The 20996-nt window shown below is 33.9% G+C and overlaps 1 protein-coding gene across 3 annotated transcripts in view; it reads right to left on the bottom strand.

The window, feature by feature from the left end:
- Positions 1 to 20996, bottom strand: part of fus (epithelial splicing regulatory protein fusilli) — a 94629-nt gene that overhangs the window by 53378 nt on the left and 20255 nt on the right. For all 3 annotated transcript variants that reach the window (XR_015837561.1, XM_088260258.1, XM_088260257.1), the window contains exons 3-7: positions 18051 to 18197; positions 16502 to 16584; positions 13001 to 13146; positions 3742 to 3831; positions 3168 to 3222 (exon numbers count right to left, since the gene is read on the bottom strand). Coding sequence is in view for 2 of the 3 variants with exons in the window: in XM_088260258.1 (XP_088116384.1) it covers positions 3168 to 3222; positions 3742 to 3831; positions 13001 to 13146; positions 16502 to 16584; positions 18051 to 18197 (521 nt within the window). In the remaining variant the exon portion in view is untranslated. The remainder of the gene's footprint in view (positions 1 to 3167; positions 3223 to 3741; positions 3832 to 13000; positions 13147 to 16501; positions 16585 to 18050; positions 18198 to 20996) is intronic.

The raw sequence follows: 20996 nt of genomic DNA, 5'->3' as shown, positions 1-20996 counted from the left end.
TTCGAAACACGTGTCACAATAGATTTTAAGAAATAATAGATATTTTACCAAGTAAAAATTAAATTAATAAAGTTAGGTTAGGCTAGTTTTCGCGCCTGGCGGATTTTTTCCAAACTAACACAGGAATTTTCCATTACAAACATTTGACAGAAAGAACTAAATCACTGATCGTAATTAACTTGAAATAATTTTATATTTATAACGCAAACAGCGCTAAGCAAATGGAAAAATATGTGAATAATAAAAATAAAAACTTTTCGACGTGACATTGAAATCAAACCGATGGTATTTGTCGAGCAAATAATAAACGTCTGCTTGTATTGCACTGATAAATTATCACTAAACAAAGAAAAAAGCGATAGTTATGAATGTACATAAAGAATTTCTTCAATTTATAGAAATTGTTTCCATCCGATATACGTTTATAAATGTGGTGGGGTCATTTTCCAAAGCCGGCTAAATCACAATAAAGAAAGACTTGCTGATATATACATCGGTTTATTATATATTTTTTTAAAGCAGATACAATAAAACCTCGATATAACGGACTAATCGTAGGGAGGATGTGTCCGTTAAAGCCGAATCAGTTGTATAAAAACAGGTTGAATTATTATTTTTTTAAACATGAACAATACTTAGGATTTAAATAAACAAACAAAATTCTTTCATTAATTGATCGGCAATCACTTTGTGGTAAAACCTATTCATTTTTAATTAATATTTTACTTAGTATATACCACTATTTCTTAAAATCCACTGTGACACGTGTTTCGATGCATTCCTCATCATTTTCATACGGTGTTTGAAAATGATGCGGAATGCATCGAAACACGTGTCGCAGTAGATTTGAAGCAATAGTGATATTTACTTTGTAAAACTTTTATTAAAAATTAATATTTTATATATTATATTTCCTTTTCACAAAAAAAAAATATGCTACTAGGTAAAATTTTAATTAAAAATACACTAAATTTTTAGAAATTAAATTTTTAAAAGGTGTTTAAATGAGGCGACACTAGAATTTAAGCATGTATAATATTTACAGGACTTTAAATATAATATATATATATATATATATATATATATATATATATATATATATATATATATATATATATATATATATATATATATATATACATATACACAAATATATATTTATACATATACATATATATGTATATATATATATATATAAATATATATATATATATATATATATATATATATATATATACAAATATATATATATATATATATATATATATATATATATATATATATATATATATATATATATATATATATATTTATATTTATATATATTATATGGACCGGATTTTTGTCCGTTATATCCGAAATTCGTTACATAGAGGCCCGTGTGTGTGTGTGAGGAGTTGCAATAATGTAGAAGAGGCGAAGGCTGTTTGCAAATACATATTGATGAAGCGTTCTATTTTTTCTCTGAATAGGAACCGCATCGAACCGTAATAAATAGTAGTGTTTTTAACACCTAAAGCGCGATGGCCTCAAACAAAACGCGCCCAGCGGTGGTGGGTCTGATCTGACCCAGTACAGAAATCGCCTTTTAGGCGGTTTTCGTCGGGTTTTTATATTTTATATATTATTCAAAATAGCCTACATAACAATAGGATAATGTGTCATAAGTTTTGTATGAGAATTTTCAAGTTTTTGATAGTTTTGAAATTAAATTATCCAAGCGCATAATTTTACATCCAAACGCGACCGCGCGCTTCGGCTCACTACCACAGACTAACTAATTTATATACTCACTACTACCGCGGAGCATGTCACACGCGCATGTAGCATGGTTGGCAATGAAGCAGTGATTGTAAACATTTTTATTTTTACTGAATTCAAATAATTTGTGTTTTTAATTTTATAACTATATTTTAAGTCAACATCATAACAGATAGAATTATTAACAAAATGCAACTAAGTAATTATCTTCAAATATAAAACGTGGCAGTTAGCTCCAAAAACCACAAAATGATTCTAGGATTTTGAGTTAATATTTCAAGATAAATTTTTGTCCATAATGCAATTAAAATTCATTTTAAATACAGTGAAAATATTTAAATTTTCATTGAAAAGTATATACGGAATTGCCCAAAATGGTGTAAATATTCATTTAAAGTTCGCCATTTCTTACATAAACATTTTGCGGGTTTTAGAAATTATGAATACAATTTTGTATGAAACCAAATAAAACTAAATATTATAAAAATTTTATATACAAGTTCGTTAGACATAATAGGTATGATATTTAATTTTATTATTGACCAATAAATTGTAACCAAAAAATAAGAGGACAATCGGTACTTTTCTTGTTGAAATCGATGTTTTTATCACTTACTGACATTTCTTATAAAACCACGTTTTCCGTTGCACTTTCAAATTCTGAATCTAAGGTTTTTGAATTCTAAATCACTGTCATCTGCGCTATTCTCTCACTTTTCTTTCACTTTTAGAACTGTTCAAAAGTCGTTCAATCTCGTCATGAGATAATTATTTTTTTCCTGCCATTGTGGTAAAGTATCGAAAAGATTTAAAAAAAATAAAACTAGAAATCGTTCAAATATAAAACAGTTTATTGTGAAGGTCTGTGTTTTGTAATATTAATATTTTTTAAATGTAGATTTACCTTATAGTCTATATATATGATATTTAATCCGTCATACAAGTAAACAAATAAATCAGTTAAAAACAAATATAAAAAAAAAACAATAAACGGAAACAATCGCCAAAGATTGACAATGTATGCTTTTGTTTTTGGGATTTCAAAATCACGGCAGACGGCACACTAACACATTGATAGCGATCAACTGACCTTACTCAATATGATTTTTGATATTTTATTTGTTCTTTTTTTTTAAATAACTCATTTGAATCTGGTCCAATAATTTTCGTTTGTATCTCAATTTGTAGGTAATTTTTTGAAGAACGATTACACTCAAGGAAAACGACGTAAACAAATTACCTATTACGTAATCAATAATTTTCCGCGATGGTGGGTCTGACCAGACCCACCATCGCAGAGGAAGTGTTAATTCAAGCTAGCGTCGCAGGCAAGCCGCGTCGCGTAATACTAAATCTAATCCCGATACTATAAGATGAAGAGAGAATATGAAGTAAAAACAACTCACCATATACCCGGCTCCAAAATCATGTCCACCGTTTCAGGAAGCCCGAATTGGAATCCTAAAAGGAAGTAAATAAACACTGTTTATAAATTAGTTCAATAAAGAACTTCGTCTTTGTTAATACATCCAAAACAGTTAAGATTAATAGCTTGTATCGCTCACTCCTTTTAACAACGTCATAAATCGTCAATTTTGAGTTGGGCATGTTTTTGGAATGCCCAGAAAATGTACCATATCTCAGCAAAAGCGGCATATTTTTAACTTAATATTTACCCGCTACAGGGCAGAAAGTGTTGTTTTTGCATTTTGAGGAATACGTTTTGTTTTGTTTTTTTTTTAATATACTAAATATTTTTCAAATGGAGAAAAAACCTTCAGGTTTTACCTAAAAAGATCTGTTGCCCAGTAAAAAGTGGCTTGATATTTATTTTCAATAAATTTTATTATATTTTTAAACTTTGAAAACGTTCTCCTGAAAAATCAAGTTTTTTTGGTTTATGACCTTCTTGAAAGGAGTGAGCGATTTCTCTTACCTTAATTAAATTAGACTATTGAAATTAATATATAAATAACATACCATCAGAGATCATCCTTTGCACGACACTGGCCATGTCCTTGGATTCCTTCATGTAGAAGTCGTTTCCTTCATACCCTGGTATTCCAAGATCTGAGCATATTTGAGTTAAGAAAAAAATACGAAAATATTTTTGGTGTACAGGGCACTGCTTTAGATCGATGAAATCTCAAGCAAATCGTTGATCACGTTGGGATAATCGATAGCCCGCAACTGAATTTTCTTTAAGCCCAGATAATTTATTTATTGTTTCGGCATTAACTTTGTGGTATGACATGTTACAATGATTAAAGAAACACTTGTTTTTTACCACTTGATTTTAATTAAAAACTACATGTTTCAGAAGTTAAACTTCCATCATTCAGGTATGTATAATAAGTTACTATACAGACCTGAATGATGGAAGTTTAACTTCTGAAACATGTAGTCTTTAATAAAACTCAAGTGGTAAAAAACAAGTGTTTTCTTTAATCATTGAAACCCAAATAAAACGCAATTGAATTTTTTGCTCGTTTTTTTGGATGAGTTTTGCATTTATTATTTACCTTGCTATATTATTCATTATATAGGTGCAAGGTTTACGATCATTAAGCGATTTTTGTTTCTTCTAACTAAATAAATATGTTTTTATTTAAATCTTTTGCTTAAAACACCGATGTTGTATTAAAAAAGAAGTTATTCTTTGAATTAAATATTCGGTTTGGAAAAGACAGGAGTAATAGAAATATAAGAACCGTCATGGGACCGACAACCACACTATTGTCAATCATGGGTACAATTCATAAATGTTACACGTGTGTAAAGTGATCACTTAAACCAGCCTGTAACGGTTGTAAGTCCTGTAAACGTCTTCATCTATGTTGAGATGTCAACAAATAATGTAAAAAATAACTCCTGATTGGAGATAATCCAAATTTGGGAACAAATATTTGGACACACTCAAAATGTTGTAAATAATATGTTTCAATATGTTGTGGTTAAGAAATTTATGAGGCAAATGTAGTTGGAAAAAGAAGCAGAGGAAGACCGAAGAAAACTTGGCACAATCAGGTATGTCAAATACTTGAAAGCGGCCGGGTCAGGAGTCGTAATAATCGTCGGGTATGTATGAGGAGTGTCACGGATGTGGAAGAGGCGAAGAATGTTTGCAAAGACAGAGTGGTGTGTGGCGTTCGATTTTCTTCTGCCTGCGGCGGCGTGATGGTTAGTTGGTTAGTTAGTGGATAAAATTGAAGTTATCTACACTGCGTAGTTAGAAAGTTAACTTGCCTGTAAAATCGATACCCTGCTCTGATCAGGAACACAGCATACGTGTTAATACTAGCGCAGGTCGATGTTGAAATCGTCATTAAAAGGTGATTAGTAAAATCACTAACGAAAACAGCGTCATTCATAATTATTTCACATACTAATTAAAGGCTCGGTAATTTGGGTAATAAGGTACTACTTATTACATGACGAGACGATATTTTATTCATCAATATAAATAAAAACGATACTCCCAACATTTTGAGTGTGTTTTTTGAAGGAGCAGTGTTCGCGGACGGTGCATGTGTCGTATCGCGCCAACCCGAGCACTGCTCGCGTGTTTCCACTTATTTGAGTTACATAAAGTACAACCCAACCGAGCGAGCCAGTTGCCAATCAACGCTTTTATTGTAATTTATATGATATTCTAGGATAAATGACAAATTTTGTCTGTCTTTTTTATTATTTGTTATTTTATTTAGACTTATTTTTTTTATTAGGTTTATAACTTAACTTACTGGAGAATCCAAAATTTGTTAACAAGGATTTGGACAAACTCAAAATTTTGTAACCATATGTAGATAACCTAGGAGAAGCGAAATTATTTTATATTTTTTTGACATCTCAACATAGATGAAGAAGAGTATGGAAGTCTAGGCATTTACGCGGCTTACGACTGTCATAGAAAATAAAATATGAAAAATAACTCCTATAATTGGAGATAATCCAGACTTGTGAACAAGTATTTGGGCACACTCAAAATGTTTTAATTATTTTACAGTTAATTGCACATTTCCTCATTATAGCTTTTTTCTTCACAAAGCTAGGGTAGGCACTGGTTGTGCGCTGATATGGAACGCACGCCACTGCTCATAGTCGTTTTATGTACATACGCATGTAACTAAGGGCGATGCCATATTATCTATCATTATAGTATGTGTAATTATTTGAATAGACAGCCCAGGCGCCGTGATTATAGTGGTATTTAAATTTAAATTACTGTTTATATTATCTAGAAATTGTGCTGTTTGTACTCGCATAGGGCGATTCCATTATACTCTAATGACGAATTGAAACAAGAGTGGATTTAACTCTTTGCTAGCGAGAAAACCCGGATTCGGTATGTGGAACTAGATTTGAGTGTTCAAATCCAAAATGCACATCAATGCCATTCAACTGAGGTACGAAGAAGTCAGTAATCATGGTTCTGCAGCGCTCTCCATTGATCGTAACATTCTGGACGGTATCGTCGTCAAAAAAATATGACCCAATCATTCCACCTGCCCATAAAGCACACCAAACAGTGACTTTTAATGGATGTAAGGGCGTCTCGACAAAGGTTTCTGGGTTTTCTCCACTCCAAATTCGGAAATTCTGCTTATTCTACATTAATCTACATTTAACCAAAAATGTGCCTCATGGGTGAATAAAATTTTGCGTTGAAAAAGAGGATCAAGCTCAATATTGTTTTCGGCCCATTCACGAACCTACGACGCGCATAATGGTCATTCAGTCTATTCGTGGTGACAAGGTAGAACGTACTGACTAAAAATCAACTATCAACTTTCAAATTGGCAGTCTGTAGAAACAATGTTGACATTTTAAAAACCTAACCTCTAAAAAAACACCTATATGTGTAAGGATTTATATCAAATATGAAGTTATTTCCAAAACATCGTGTTTTTATTTCATTTGTTTTTGTTGTCATAAAAATGGAAAACTGTAAATTTTAGGCATTAATTTATAATTTGCAAATTAAATGCTAAATCATCAGTAAATTTCGTATGTTTATCTTTCTATAAACATTATTTTATTTTCAAACATTCCGATGCATGTTTTCCAAATTGAAGAATTATTAAAGTCCTGTTTTTTATGTATGTAAAATACCGTATTGAAAAATATAATGCATCGAAAAATTCAACGAAAAGGTAATTTTTTCTCTTTCATTTGACGTTTGAAATAATTGACACCTATCGGCAAAATCGAACATTATTTTCGGAAAAGAAATCTGCTTTACCGACATTCGTATTAATAGTTACATATTTTATACACAGATTGTGTCGTGTCGATTATTTCACGAAATAATATTCCCCGGAATGACGCTTTCACATTTATCGATAAAATAAAGTGCGTTTTAAAATATGTTGTACGTTATGAATGTAAATGCTATCAATTCTTATGAAACCCTAATTAATGGAATTGAAGCGTGTAGGATGAAATAAGATTGAATGCATCATGAAATGCGATCACTCAGTGTGGAAAAACAATGAATAATTAACGTGACCATTTATTTTTGTCCTCAAAATGGGACATCTACCAATTTTTACGTAATAGTATGTATATTCAAGAGAACACGTGTTTTTTCACAATTTTATGTATTAATTAAAAGAAAAGGAATGTTGATAAAGAAAATAATATAAAAATGAAAAATTATGTTGTGCAGGCTATCTGAAAACCGGACGGTCCCGTTCAAAACGGGACGTATGATCACTTTGTGAATAATAAATGTTCCAATGGTGAAATGAGGAAAGAGTGCAAGGCCAAGAGATAAGCATTATCGATAAAATAAAGAAAAGGTGTGTTGTGATAGTTTTAATGTGTGGAACGAATGAGCGAGGAAAGAACTGTAAAACTAATGCAGGTACAAATAAGGCGAATTGAAAAATAGAAGCAAAGACATGTCAGAAGTCGGAATAAACGGCGTATTTGTATGGCAAGATGCATGAATTTGTAAGAAGAGAAGTATGTTTGCAAAGACTGAGGGTGTGGGGTTCTGTTCTATCTGCCTACGATTTTTTGTTCTTCAAAATAATAAATAAAATGTTTAAATTGTACAAAAATGTCGCTATAACATTATTTAAGTAGATAACTCGTCGCGCCGCAAGACAGCTATTGCACCTTGCATCTATACATGGGGGAATGAATTAAAAACAGAATTAAATAATGACTTCTTTCAAAGAATTCGGTTTTTGGATTCGATTACTTGCAAACAACGCTTATCAGTGTACACATTTCGTTGCTTTTGCGTTTTTCTAGCCCTTGAAATACAGATCATCGTGTTTACAAATCTGGATCAAAATCCAATCAGGAGTTTTTTCATAATATTATTTGTCAAAAAATAATTTAAAATAATTCCTCATTGGTGATAATCCAGATTTGTGAACAAGTATTTGGACATATTTAAAATGAACTGGTCAAATTATAAGCAAAAATAATAAAATAAAATGGATATTTTCTTGCGTTTCTCATATATCGCTCACTCCTTTCAAGAACGTCATAAATCAAAAAACATGATTTTTCAGGAGATCGTTTTTAAAGTTTAAACAAATAACACAATGTATTAAAAATAAATATAAAGCCACTTATTAAACGTTTTACTGTGCAATAGATCTTTTTAGGTATAACCTGAAGGTTTTTTCTCCATTTGAATAAATATCTAGTTTTTTTAAAAAAATTATCAAGCAACACATTTTTTCAAAATGCAAAAACAACACTTTCAGCCCTGTAGCGGGTAAATATTAAGTTAAAAATATGCCGCTTTTGCTGGGATATAGTATATTTTCTAGGCATTCCGAAATCATGCATAACTCAAAATTGACGAATTTTGATTTATGACGTTCTTGAAAGGAGTGAGCGATATGTGCTTATAATCTAGGATTCGGACCTCACATACAAATGAAATAGATCTGCTCAATAAAAATCTTATTTCATCTCTCCAATAGATGTCTCTAGTGAAATTCTAGTGATTCAAGAACTATATTTCAAATTTGAACAATATTTATATATATATATATATATATATATATATATATATATATATATATATATATATATATATATATATATATATATATATATATATATATATATATATATATATGTATATATATATATAGGTAAAGTTTCAAGAATTTGAGTAGTGTGGTTGTCGATCATGGTTAGGATTGGTGAATATTACACGTGTGTAAAGTTGATCACTTAAATTAGCCTATGATGGTCGCAAGCGCCGTAAAATGCCCAGACTTCCATATTCTTCTTCATCTATTGAGATGTCAGAAAATAATGAAAAACTTCAGCTGGAAATCGATACTGATCGAGAAATAGTAACGAATGCATCCCAACCGAATAATTAAAAGTGACAGTTACCGATTAGTAACCTCTTTACTTTACGCACCATACAATGGCAACATTAATTTCTGTTTTTTTATACGAAACCTGCATTGTTGTTTTATCGAGGAACTGTGCAAAGTTTAAAGGAAGTGACGACCTTCGACACAGAGCGTGATCCTACATTCATTGTAAAGAAACGAATATCCAATATGAAATTAGAACGAACTCATTGTAAAATGCATTTATTCGAACTAGGGTCAAATGTCGGACCGTTAAAATAACATTCATTAGTTTAAAGACAGCAAAACTTCGCTGTCATTCAGTTGTCACTAAACAAGGTAACGTATGAATAAGACTATACATAGTTGTAAAAAGATGGTTTTTAACAATTAAAAACTGAAACTAACTGTTTCCAACCTGGTTTAAACAGTTTTATGGTTGTATCGTTTGTTAATTTGACATTTATCGTTGTTAAATTTCTCCCAAACGCATTCGCGATCTGTCAGAAGTTGACAACTGTGATCATTCAAACCAAGCCCTGTAAATACCCAGAGTACTCCATATTCTTCTTCATCTATATTGAGATGTCAAAATAAATAATTGTTTGTGCACTCTCCTCATCATTCATCGTTCACTTTGTGTAATACCACTTTGAAAAACACTAAATTTATTGTTTTAAAGTGGTATTACACAAAGTGAACGATGAATGATAAGGAGAGTGTTATATTACCATACCACAAAGTTGACAATGCTTTTAATTTACAAAATAAATAATCGTTTGTGCCACTGGTAATGACATTAGAAAGTTAATAGATCTGAAACGCTTCCAATGCAACAGAAGGTCGCATTTCGACACTATTTGATGTAGCAGAGACAATCTCAACAAAACTGAACGCTGTTCAACCAACTGTCAAATACTAAAATGAGAAAAGAAACACTTGCATACTAGAGTTAGACAATAGGTCTATTCTTCAAAAGTTGTTGACGATTATTTTCGTCAAAACTAAACTCTAAAACAATCCTCACATATCGCTCACTCCTTTCAACAACGCCATAAATAAAAAAACTTGATTTTTCAGGAGATCGTTTTTAAAGTTTAAAAATATAGTAAAATGTATTAGAAATAAATATCAAGCCACTTATTAAACTTTTTACTGTGCAACAGATCTTTTTAGGTAAAAAGACCTGAATGTTTTTTCTCCATTTGAAAAATATTTAGTGTATGGTATTTATAAAAAAAATTGTCAATCTGACGTTTCTCAAACGAACGAAAGCATAGAGAAAGTTTATGAAATATAGAGTTATTCCAAATTTCTACTTATTGTCGTTGGAAATTTCAATAAGGGTAATGAAACAGAGTATCGTTTATATTTGATTTTAAGTAAATAGGATACAGAGCGATGGTAATTTAATAGATAAATGATAAAATATTAACGATCTCTGACTGTTTGATAATCATTTTCACAGCAAACAGCGTGAAGTGATCAAAATCACCCGGGTTGACTGTAATTACAGTAATCGATATCAAAACGCGATTTCAATTACATTATTGATGATATAATATTGAAAATATTTAATTGACAAAGGCCAATGTCATCATGGGACGTCGAGAGACAAGATTAATGACCTTACATGCGTATAAACCTGTAAGCGATTTAGAATGCACTTAGTGCATCATCTAATTTGTATGACAATAAAGTTAGGTCCGTGATGCTTGTCTGCGTCTATTGACATTTAGCATATTCGGTGCTAGTAGCTACTCATTTATAATTATTATTATTATTATACACTTTTGTTCGCCTCCGTAGTGTAATGGTCATCACGCTCGGCTACCGTTCTGAAGGACCCGGGTTCGATTCCCAGGGGGGGTAAAAAGAAATATGACTGATTTTTTCACTGTAATATTTATTCAATATTACCCTGGACTGGTACCTGAAGCGGAGGGCTGATCACCTTTCCTTCATGGGTTAACGATCAAGATAACACTGCGTTTATATGACGCAGTGCCCTATGCACCATTGGGGTGCGGATAAGGATTTTATTATTATTATTATTATTATACACTAGCAGTACCTGGCCACGCGCTGCTGCGGAGCAGTCTAGTTAAAGAGAAAAGAAAAAATACAAAACACGCAATTCTAATATGTTTCATTTCGCAATACTTGTGGAACAATGAAAATATTTTTAAAAAAATCATAAACAATCCATACGAAATCATTGAATATGATATGTCCGCCTCCGTAGTGTAATGGTCAGCATGCTCGGCTACCGTACTGGAGGTCCCGGGTTAAATTCCCAGGGGGGTTCAAATGAATTGAAGTGATTTTTTCATTCTAATATTTATTCAATATTACCCTTGACTGGTACCTGAAGCGGAGGGTTCATAACCTCTCCTTCATGTGTTTACGATCGAGATAACACTGCGTTCATATGATGCAGTGCCCTATGCACCATTGGGGAGCAGATTAAGGTTTGAGGAAGATAAGTGACAGCAGCTATCAAGAAGCAAGGTTTCCGCCATGAGCAATATGTTATATTTTCATGTGTTACTGTTACGTTCAACAGATGGAGCTACCATTGCGGTCAAAAAAGCATGTTTAGCCTACCACAGGTGTATATTAAAATATGTTATAGCTTCTTGGATAATATATAATTATATACTGCAGCCATGAATGTCAAATATGATTGACGTACCTACGACGCCATGTGTAAAAATTATTACATTTTCCGATAGGTTCATTAATTTTATGCCACCCTGTTCAATATTACCATTGACTGGTACCTGAAGCGGAGGGATCTTCAATTTTGGGCGATGTTTTACGAAATAAGTACCTACCTAGTATTTTTTATTATTATTTTTTATTTTTCTTCCAACCTTTTTTTACTTCAAAATACGATCTTCTATTCTATATATAGGGTCCGCCATCTAAAGTTTTTTTTTTCAACTAGTGCTTATTTCGTGAATGGTAACACTTAGCTCATGTCTGATTTGACAGATAATTAGTTTATCCGCTGAGCGAATATGGTTGTGTATACGCTTGAACAACGCTGGGAAATATTGCGACATTACTTTGAAAATCATGGTAATGTTGCAGAATGTGTGCGAAAATTGCGTACGGTTTTTGGAAGAAGAGAAGCACCGTCAGCTCCGTATGTTCGTTATCTTGTGAAAAAAGTGAAAGAAACTGGCATCCTCATCGATAAACCAAAGCGTGAAAAGCCAAAAACAGTGCGTACACCCGAGAATATCGATGTTGTGGCAGAAAGTGTGCGTGAAGCGCCATCAACATCAATTCACCGTCGTTCTCAACAATTGAACATTTCGGAGACATCATTGAGACGAATTTTGCATAAAGACCTTGGTATGACGCCATACAAAGTCCAATTGGTTCAGGAGTTGAAGCCAACTGACCATCCAATGCGTTTTCGCTTCGCTGAGTGGGCCTGCGATCGACTTACAGAAGATGCCGATTTTGCCAAAAAAATCATCTTTTCGGATGAAGCTCATTTTGATCTTGGCGGGTATGTAAACAAGCAAAATTGTCGTATTTGGGGCACAGAAAACCCGCACGCATACATTGAAAAGCCGGTACACCCAAAACGAGTCACTGTTTGGTGCGGATTTTGGTCCAGAGGCATAATTGGGCCATTTTTCTTTGAAAATGAGCAAGGAGTGGCCGTTACAGTCAATGGCGATCGTTATCGGGCCATGTTGAACGGATTTTTGTTCACAAAAATTGAAGAGGAGGATATTGGCAACATTTGGTTTCAACAGGACGGCGCTACGTGCCACACAGCCGAAGCTACACTCGATGTTTTGCGCCCTGTTTTTGAAAAAAAAAAGTTATTTGGCGGACCCTTTATATGGTACCAAACGAGATGACATAAGTAAATTAAAGGATACAGTCTATGATCCCCTTGAGGGTGAGGTCGTCCGCCGGGATGGACTCGGAGTAGACCCTCAGGAAGTCCTTCTGGAGGTCGTGGAAGCGACTGTAGTAGGCGGGCAGCGGAAGCGACCGGGCGCAGGCCTGGGGGTGGAGACATTGCCTGCAAGAAAACACACATCAAATGTAAGTATAATGTAACATGGCAATATTGATGTCAAGGAGTGGGGAATGATGTCAGCCAATGGATACCCGCCATGTTGCATGGAGCACGTGTACTGGAAAACAACCGTTGGCAACCCGCACTTCTTCCCTGGATCGAGACCAATGTAACTAACTAACTAACTAACCATCACGCCGCTTCCCCGCAGGGGTAGGCAGAGAGAATAGAGCGCCACACCACTCTGTCCTTACAAACATTCTTCGCCTCTTCCACGTTCATGCATCTCCTCATACATACCCGCCGATTGTTACGACTCCTAACCTGACCACTTTCAAGTATTTGGCATACCTGATCGTGCCATGTTTTTCTCGGTCTTCCTCTGCTTCTTTTCCCACTAACATTCGCCTCATAAATTTGTTTTACCGTTCTTTCGTCACTCATTCGTTCCACATGTCCAAACCATCTCAACACACCTTTCTTAATTTTTATCGATAATGCTTATCTCAGCTTTGCATTCCTTCCTTACTTCACTATTCGCACATCTATCATACATCGTTTTGTCGCACATTTTATGGTAGCACTTCTGAGAGATCGCATTTCGACTGCATTCAGTCTACTTTCATCCTTCTTTTGCCAACTCCATGTTTCACTTCCATACATCAGAGTTGGAACCAGGACTCCGTTGTGCACTGCCGTGCGACCAATGTAGATCATACATAAAGTCGTATTGCGCTTATGTTGTGAAATAAACCTTCTGTTACAACCCTTTGGTATTTTTACTAACAAACACGACGGCTGTTACATAATAAATAAAAATTAAAACAAAACATGGGAAAACACATAAACAATCACTGAATGAAATAAGTCACGCAAAATATTTTAGGCGTCTCCAATTTTTTAAAAACAGCTAAGAGGTAATGACTTTGAGCGTTTGTGCACTTGTGGAATTGAATCGTCCGGCAGTCCGGTTTTTTTAAATCAGAGGTTCCCAAACTCTTTTATCTCGTAGACCCCTTTCCTTACCTGATATTGATTTGTATCAAATTCATTAACTTCAAATGTATTTTTGACAGCCGGTATATGTAGTGTTACTCACTTTGAACCACACATCGCTCACTCCTTTCAAGAACGTCATAAATCAAAAATCGAAAATTTTCAGTTGTGGATGTTTTCAGAATGCCCAGAAAATGTACTATATCCCAGCAAAAGAGGCATATTTTTAACTTAATATTTACCCGCTACAGGGCAGAAAGTGTTGTTTTTGCATTTTGAAGAAAAGGTATTGTTTCATTATTTTTTTTAAATATAATAAATATTTTTCAAATGGAGAAAAAATCTTCAGGTTTTACCTAAAAAGATGTGTTGCACAGTAAAAAGTTCAATAAGTGGCTTGGTATTTATTTTTAATACATTGTGTTATATTTTTAAACTTTAAAAACGCTCTCCTGAAAAATCAAGTTTTTTGATTTATGACGTTCTTGAAAGGAGTGAGCGACATATTAGGTTTTATACATTTATATTTTAAATTCAAATTAAAACATAGACCCCTTGCAAGATGTCATAGACCCCTGGGGGTCGATATAGACCACTTTGGGAATCACTGTTTTAAATTAAAACGACTATGACAGTTTAGCGTGATCGAATTTACGCGCACCGTGATCCGAAGAAAGACGGCCAAAAGCACAAGCTGATCCAAGCCAATCATCCGTTTTATCATGCTAACCGGACTGCCGGACGGTAAAATTTCGTGTAGTGCACTAACGCTCAAAGTCGTTACCTCTTATTTGTGTTTAAAAAATTGGAGAAGCCCAAAATATTTTGGGTGACTTATTTCATTCAATCATTGTTTAGGTGTGCAATTCCTGTAGTGCACAAGCGCCCTTTTATTTAATTAACCCTTCACCACGGGAATTGTTTCAATGTACCTCAATACGGATCATCGTAAAATGTACGACAGTAAAAAAAACTCATATTTTACCAAAAACATTTCAAAATAAGTGCAGCATGTTTTTTGAGAACTGTTTTTATAAAATACGAGCATAAAAAATATGTGCTAACTTTTACTACATTATTTTCATGTGATGCCTCAGTGCCCCCACAGGTGGGATGTCCGTCGTAAATTTTACGAACGTCCCGTAATCTAAGGTTAGTAAGTAAACTTTAGAACTGACATGTTAAAGTTTAGAAGTAATAAGCTCAAATTAAGAGAAGACTTGTTATAAGCTAAAGTTTAAAGATGATGTGTGAAAGTTTACAAGTAATAAACTAAAGTAAAAATTATATGTTTCAGTTTACAAGTAATAAGCTTAAGTTTTAAGATGACATGTTAAGTTTACAAGTAATAAGTAAGCTTCAAAATGATATCGCTCACTCTTTTCAAGAACGTCATAAATCATAAAACTTGATTTTTCAGGAGAACCTTTTTAAAGTTTAAATATATAATACAATTTAATAAAAATAAATATCAAGCCACTTATTGAACTTTTTACTGAGCAACAGATCTTTTTAGGTTAAACCTGAAGGTTTTTTCTCCATTTAAAAAATAAGAAGTTTATTTAAAAAAAAATTGAACAATACATTTTCTTCAAAATGCAAAAACAACACTTTCTGCCCTGTGGCGGGCGAATATTAAGTTAAAAATATTACTCTTTTGCTGGGATATAGTACATTTTCTGGGCATTCCGAAAACGTGTATAACTGAAAATTTACGATTTTTGATTTATGGCGTTCTTGAAAGGAGTGAGCGATATGTCAAAGTTTATAAGTAATAGGCTAAAGTTTAAACATGATATGTTTAAGTTTACAAGTAATAAGCAAAAGTTTAAATATGACATGTTTAGTTTATAAGTAATAAGTAAGCTTAAAAATTACATGTCAAAGTTAATAAGTAATAAGCTAAAGTTTAAACATGACATGTTCAAGTTTACAAGTAATGAGCTTAAGTTTATAGACAATATGTTAAAGTTTACAAGTATTTAGCTAAAGTTAATGATATGTTTAAGTTTACAAGTAATAAGCAAAAGTTTTAAGATGAAATGTTAAGTTTACAAGTAATAAGGAAGCTTCAAAATGATATGTCAAAGTTTATAAGTAATAGGCTAAAGTTTAAACATGATATGTTTTAGTTTACAAGTAATAAGCAAAAGTTTAAATATGACATGTTTAGTTTATAAGTAATAAGTAAGCTTAAAAATTACATGTCAAAGTTAATAAGTAATAAGCTAAAGTTTAAACATGACATGTTCAAGTTTACAAGTAATAAGCTATGGATTAAAGATGACATGTTAAATTTACAAGCAAGGGGAGGCGGCGTGATAGTATTTAGTAATAGAATACAACGTTTGCAGTCACTCACCTAAAGGGTAGTTGTCCATTTGTTACTATGTGAAACGATGGAGAGTCCGGATCTATTTGCAGTGATCTGATATATCTGTCAAACTGGAAAAAAACATATAATTAAAAAATGAGCAAGCATCAAAGGGTTAATTGCTACATCGATGATTATTCTTGTGAAAAAAAAATCGCATTAATCCTAGATAACTAAACATTCGTCCACGCGACGACGCCCTTCTGGGTGCAAGTCAAGTGCACTTACTTCCCTGCACCCCGCACCCGCCAGGCCTTGTTTACGGAATACTGATTTATTGTTAAATGTCTCTTACATTCAGTCCTAATAAACCAAACTTAAGTGCCATGTAACCGGTTCCTTTTATTAATAAATACTTTTGGTAATTTTCACGTTTTTAATTGCGTAGTCCGCCTGACGAATGTTTAGTTACTATTTTTCTACAAATATAGTTTAGATATCTAGGGTAGTATAAGAATAGAAATAGAAATAATTTTAACGTGAAAAATGCTGAAAGCCATCAGTCAACCCACGTGGATGTTTCTAACATATTTTTTGTCATATTGTAGGTTAGAAAAACGTTCTCGAAAAAATATAGTGATATTGATCTTTGATCCGCCTCCGTAGTGTAATGGTCAGCACGCTCGGCTACCGTTCTGGAGGTCCCGGGTTCGATTCCCAAGGGGGGTAAAATAAATATAAGTGATTTTTTCACTGTAATATTTATTCAATATTACCATGGACTAGTACCTGAAGCGGAGGGCTGATCACCTTTCCTTCATGTGTAAAACGATCAAGATAACACTGCGTTAATATGACACAGTGCCCTATGCACCATTGGGGTGCGGATAAGGGTTTTATTATTATTATTATTGATCTTTTGGGCTGGGTGTCATTCCAAATAAAAAAAAATACTATTGAATTATATGACTTCCGGACAGACCACCAAAGAGATGGATTGACAGCTGGGAATCCACATCGCAAGAGGCTAATCCCGCTTAAAAACAGGCCACAAGGCCTACACTAAGAAGAAGAAGAAGAAAAGATTATTGATGAAGAAACATATTCATCAAAAAGTCAAATTTTGTGAATTGCGGTTTGGATAGTTTATCATTACAACATTTTGAGTGTGTCCAAATACTTGTTCACAAAATCTGGATTATCTCCAATTACATAAGTTATTTTCATATTATTTTTTGACATCTCATCAAAGATGAAGAAGAATATGGAAGTCTGGGCATTTACGGGGCTGACGACCGTCATAGGCTGGTTTAAGTGATCACTTTACATACGTGCAACATTCACCAATTCTACCCATTATTGACAACAACACTACTCAAATGCTTGGAAGTTCTATATATGAACCAATTTAGAAACCTTGTTCTTGAATTAGAACTTCACTAGAGACATCTATTGGTGAGATGTGAAGAAGCTTTTTTTTAAAGCAGAAACTCTTATATTTGTATGTGAGGTCCGAATCCTGCAAATGCCCAGACTTCCATATTCTTCTTCATCTTGGATGAGATGTCAAAAAATAATATATCATTATTTAATTTACCTGTGCTATAACGGCTGCTAGTGGCTGGCCTGCTCTTCGGATGAGCTCGTCCGTGAGGGCGGAGCCCTGCAGCACCTCGGGCCCCAGCAGCGCGGGGCCCTCCTCCCCCTCGGGTGGCCTGATGACGTATTGCTCCACGCCGATTATCTGCAAGAACAAAACAGGGATAAATCAATCTGCTTGTTGGACCTCGGTCGTGTCGTTTTCAAAGGCAACAGTCTGGGTAAAGACCTAACCGACATCGGATCCGTGATGGTTCATAAGGAACTATCACGAGAGGTGGTATCATACATGATAACAATGAGGACATTGCTACCATAAACCAAGATAGGACACAAAATGCCGAACCCTCTTCTAGTGGAAAAAAAGCTCTGTTGATGACAGTCAGCAGTCCGGCTTCTCCTGAGGAGTGCAACGTGGTTTCCTCCCAGCAATAAGCAAATGCTGACAAGTTCCTGATTGGCCCACACTAGATTATCCCTCCTGTTCCCAACAAAGATTAAAATAAAACATGTTTTTAGAAAGAAGAAACAAAAATAAGCACATTGATCTAAAAGCCTAGAACATAATAAAAAAAATGCTACTCTCATCTAAAAAATATTTTAAAAAGTACATATCGTTCCGCAATCGTGTATGGCGTGTATTTTGGTCCTCGGGTCGACTAAAAAATGCACGTGATTCATATTTTGTGTAGGTTTATTTATATTTTTTTGTATTATAGTGTTGTTGGTATGGGCACATATGATACAGAAAACTTGATCATTTTGTGAACCAGGCGATCGCCATGAATCTTTCTCGAAAGATATCTAGAGGAAGACCAGAGAATTCATGGATGCTGCAAAAAGATAACATGATTCTAAGGCATGGCCTAGGCAACGTTGTCCATGATAGAAGGACTTACAGCCTGAGGACGAGGAGAGCTGACCCCAACAGTCTACCAAGACGATAAGTTGGGATTGAGCCAGGAAGAAGATGTTGTAAGTGTGTGAATAGTGCTATGGTAGTGACGTGAAGTGCTGTTTGCGTGCTGGTGTAGTGTTTGTTCTGATGCAGAGACGGATACGTCTCGAAACCGGTAGTCTTAAATTTTGGTGAGTGGTCATAGCCTAACATTACTAACATTTTTGTAAAAAAGAGTTTAAATTCAAGGCAAAAATGAGTAACCAGAAATTAAATGCTGTAAATATTAAAAATATGATGGACGTAGAACGATATTTTATTTATTGTTTCGGCATTAACTTTGAGTTATTATACAGACCTGAATGATGGAAGTTTAACTTCTGAAACATGTAGTCTATAATAAAACTCAAGTGGTAAAAAACGAAGTGTTTTCTTTAATTATTGTGACGTAGAACGAATGAATGAAAGAAGAAAAGTAGAGCGGTAGAACCAATTTGTAAGGCGAACGTAGTTGGAAATAAGAGCAGAGGAAGACCGAGGAAAACTTGGCATAATCGAGTATTTCAATCGCTTGAAAATAGTCAGGTCAGGAGTCATGTCTAAAAAGATGCATGAACGTGGAATAGGCGAAGAATCTTTAAAAATAAAGCAGAATCGTATGGCGTTCTATTCTCTCTGCGTACCCCTTCGGAAAGCGGCATGATGGTATTTTTTTTCGGTAAGTTAGATGGATCAAAATTTAATCTAATTTTTAAAAAAAAGATAAATATTAGTGTCTGTATTATTTACAAAAATATTTTAAATTTATGCCATTTCTGTGAGCCTAAGCGGCTCATTATTAGAAATGGGTATCAAATTGTGGTAGAGTGGTTTCGAACCGAGAAACTTTGACTCAAGAGTCAGCGCCATCAACCACTGGACCACAAGCCGACACGTTGTGAATTACATAAATTTTAATGGGATTTGTGAATACGCGCCTTGCTTTAAAATAGCATTATCATGTTTAGCGTTATCTAAATACGAGTCAAAAGTAATTTTTCGTAATCTCGGCCGATAAATAATATTAAGATATGCATTGATTAAAAAATATACCACCGCGCACATTTTTCTTGCGTAATATATATCAAACAAACAAACATAACATTAATGATATATACATTATGGAAACGTACATGGAACTACGAAATCCGAAAAAAAAACCTAACACATGCCTCTTTTGATCATAAGAACTTATAACTAAAATATAATAGCTATTCGTAAATGAATATTGAAAATAATACGAGACGAACACCCACAGAGCAAATATTAAACAAATAATAATCTGTGTTGGGAACAAGCGGGATAATCTAGTGTGGGCTAATCAGGAACTTGTCAGCATTTGCTCATTGCTGGGAGGAAACCACGTTGCACTCCTCAGGAGAAGCCGGACTGCTGACTGTCCTCAACAGGCCTTCCGTTCCACTAGAAGAGGGTTCGGCATTTTGTGTTCTAGCTTGGTTCATGGTACCAATGTCCTTCACTATTTTTATCATGTATGATACTAAGTAAAGTAAGATGAAGAAGAATATGGAAGTCTGGGTGTTTAAGGGGGTTTACGGCTGTCATAGGTTGATTTAAGTGATCACTTTACACAGTGTAACATTTACCAAGTCTACCCATGATTGACAACCACACTACTGGAAGTTCTAACTAAACCATTGATCTTGTCCGTGTAATTTTGATATCTCAACATAGATGAAGAAGAATATGGAAGTCTGGGCATTTGCGGGGCTTAGCCTATGACAGTCGTAAGCCCCGTAAATGCCTACACTTCCGTATTCTTCTTCATCTATGTTGCGATGTCAAAAATAATATGAAAAAGAACTCCTATAATTGGAGATAATCCAGATTTGTGAAAAAGCATTTGGACACACTCGAGATGTTCTAAGTAAAGTAAGGTTTTTTTTAAAGATAGGAATTGCATGTATTATTTAATAATAATAATTAATCCCTTATCGCACCCCAATGGTGCATAGGGCACTGCTTCATATAAACGCAGTGTTATCT

The sequence above is a fragment of the Brachycentrus maculatus genome, unplaced genomic scaffold (assembly GCF_059751285.1).
Source record: "Brachycentrus maculatus isolate JH-2025_06_01 unplaced genomic scaffold, ASM5975128v1 h1tg000130l, whole genome shotgun sequence".
Classification (NCBI taxonomy): Eukaryota; Metazoa; Arthropoda; class Insecta; order Trichoptera; family Brachycentridae; genus Brachycentrus; species Brachycentrus maculatus.
Note: the sequence above shows the minus strand (reverse complement) of the source record. Positions and strands in the feature narration are given on the sequence as shown.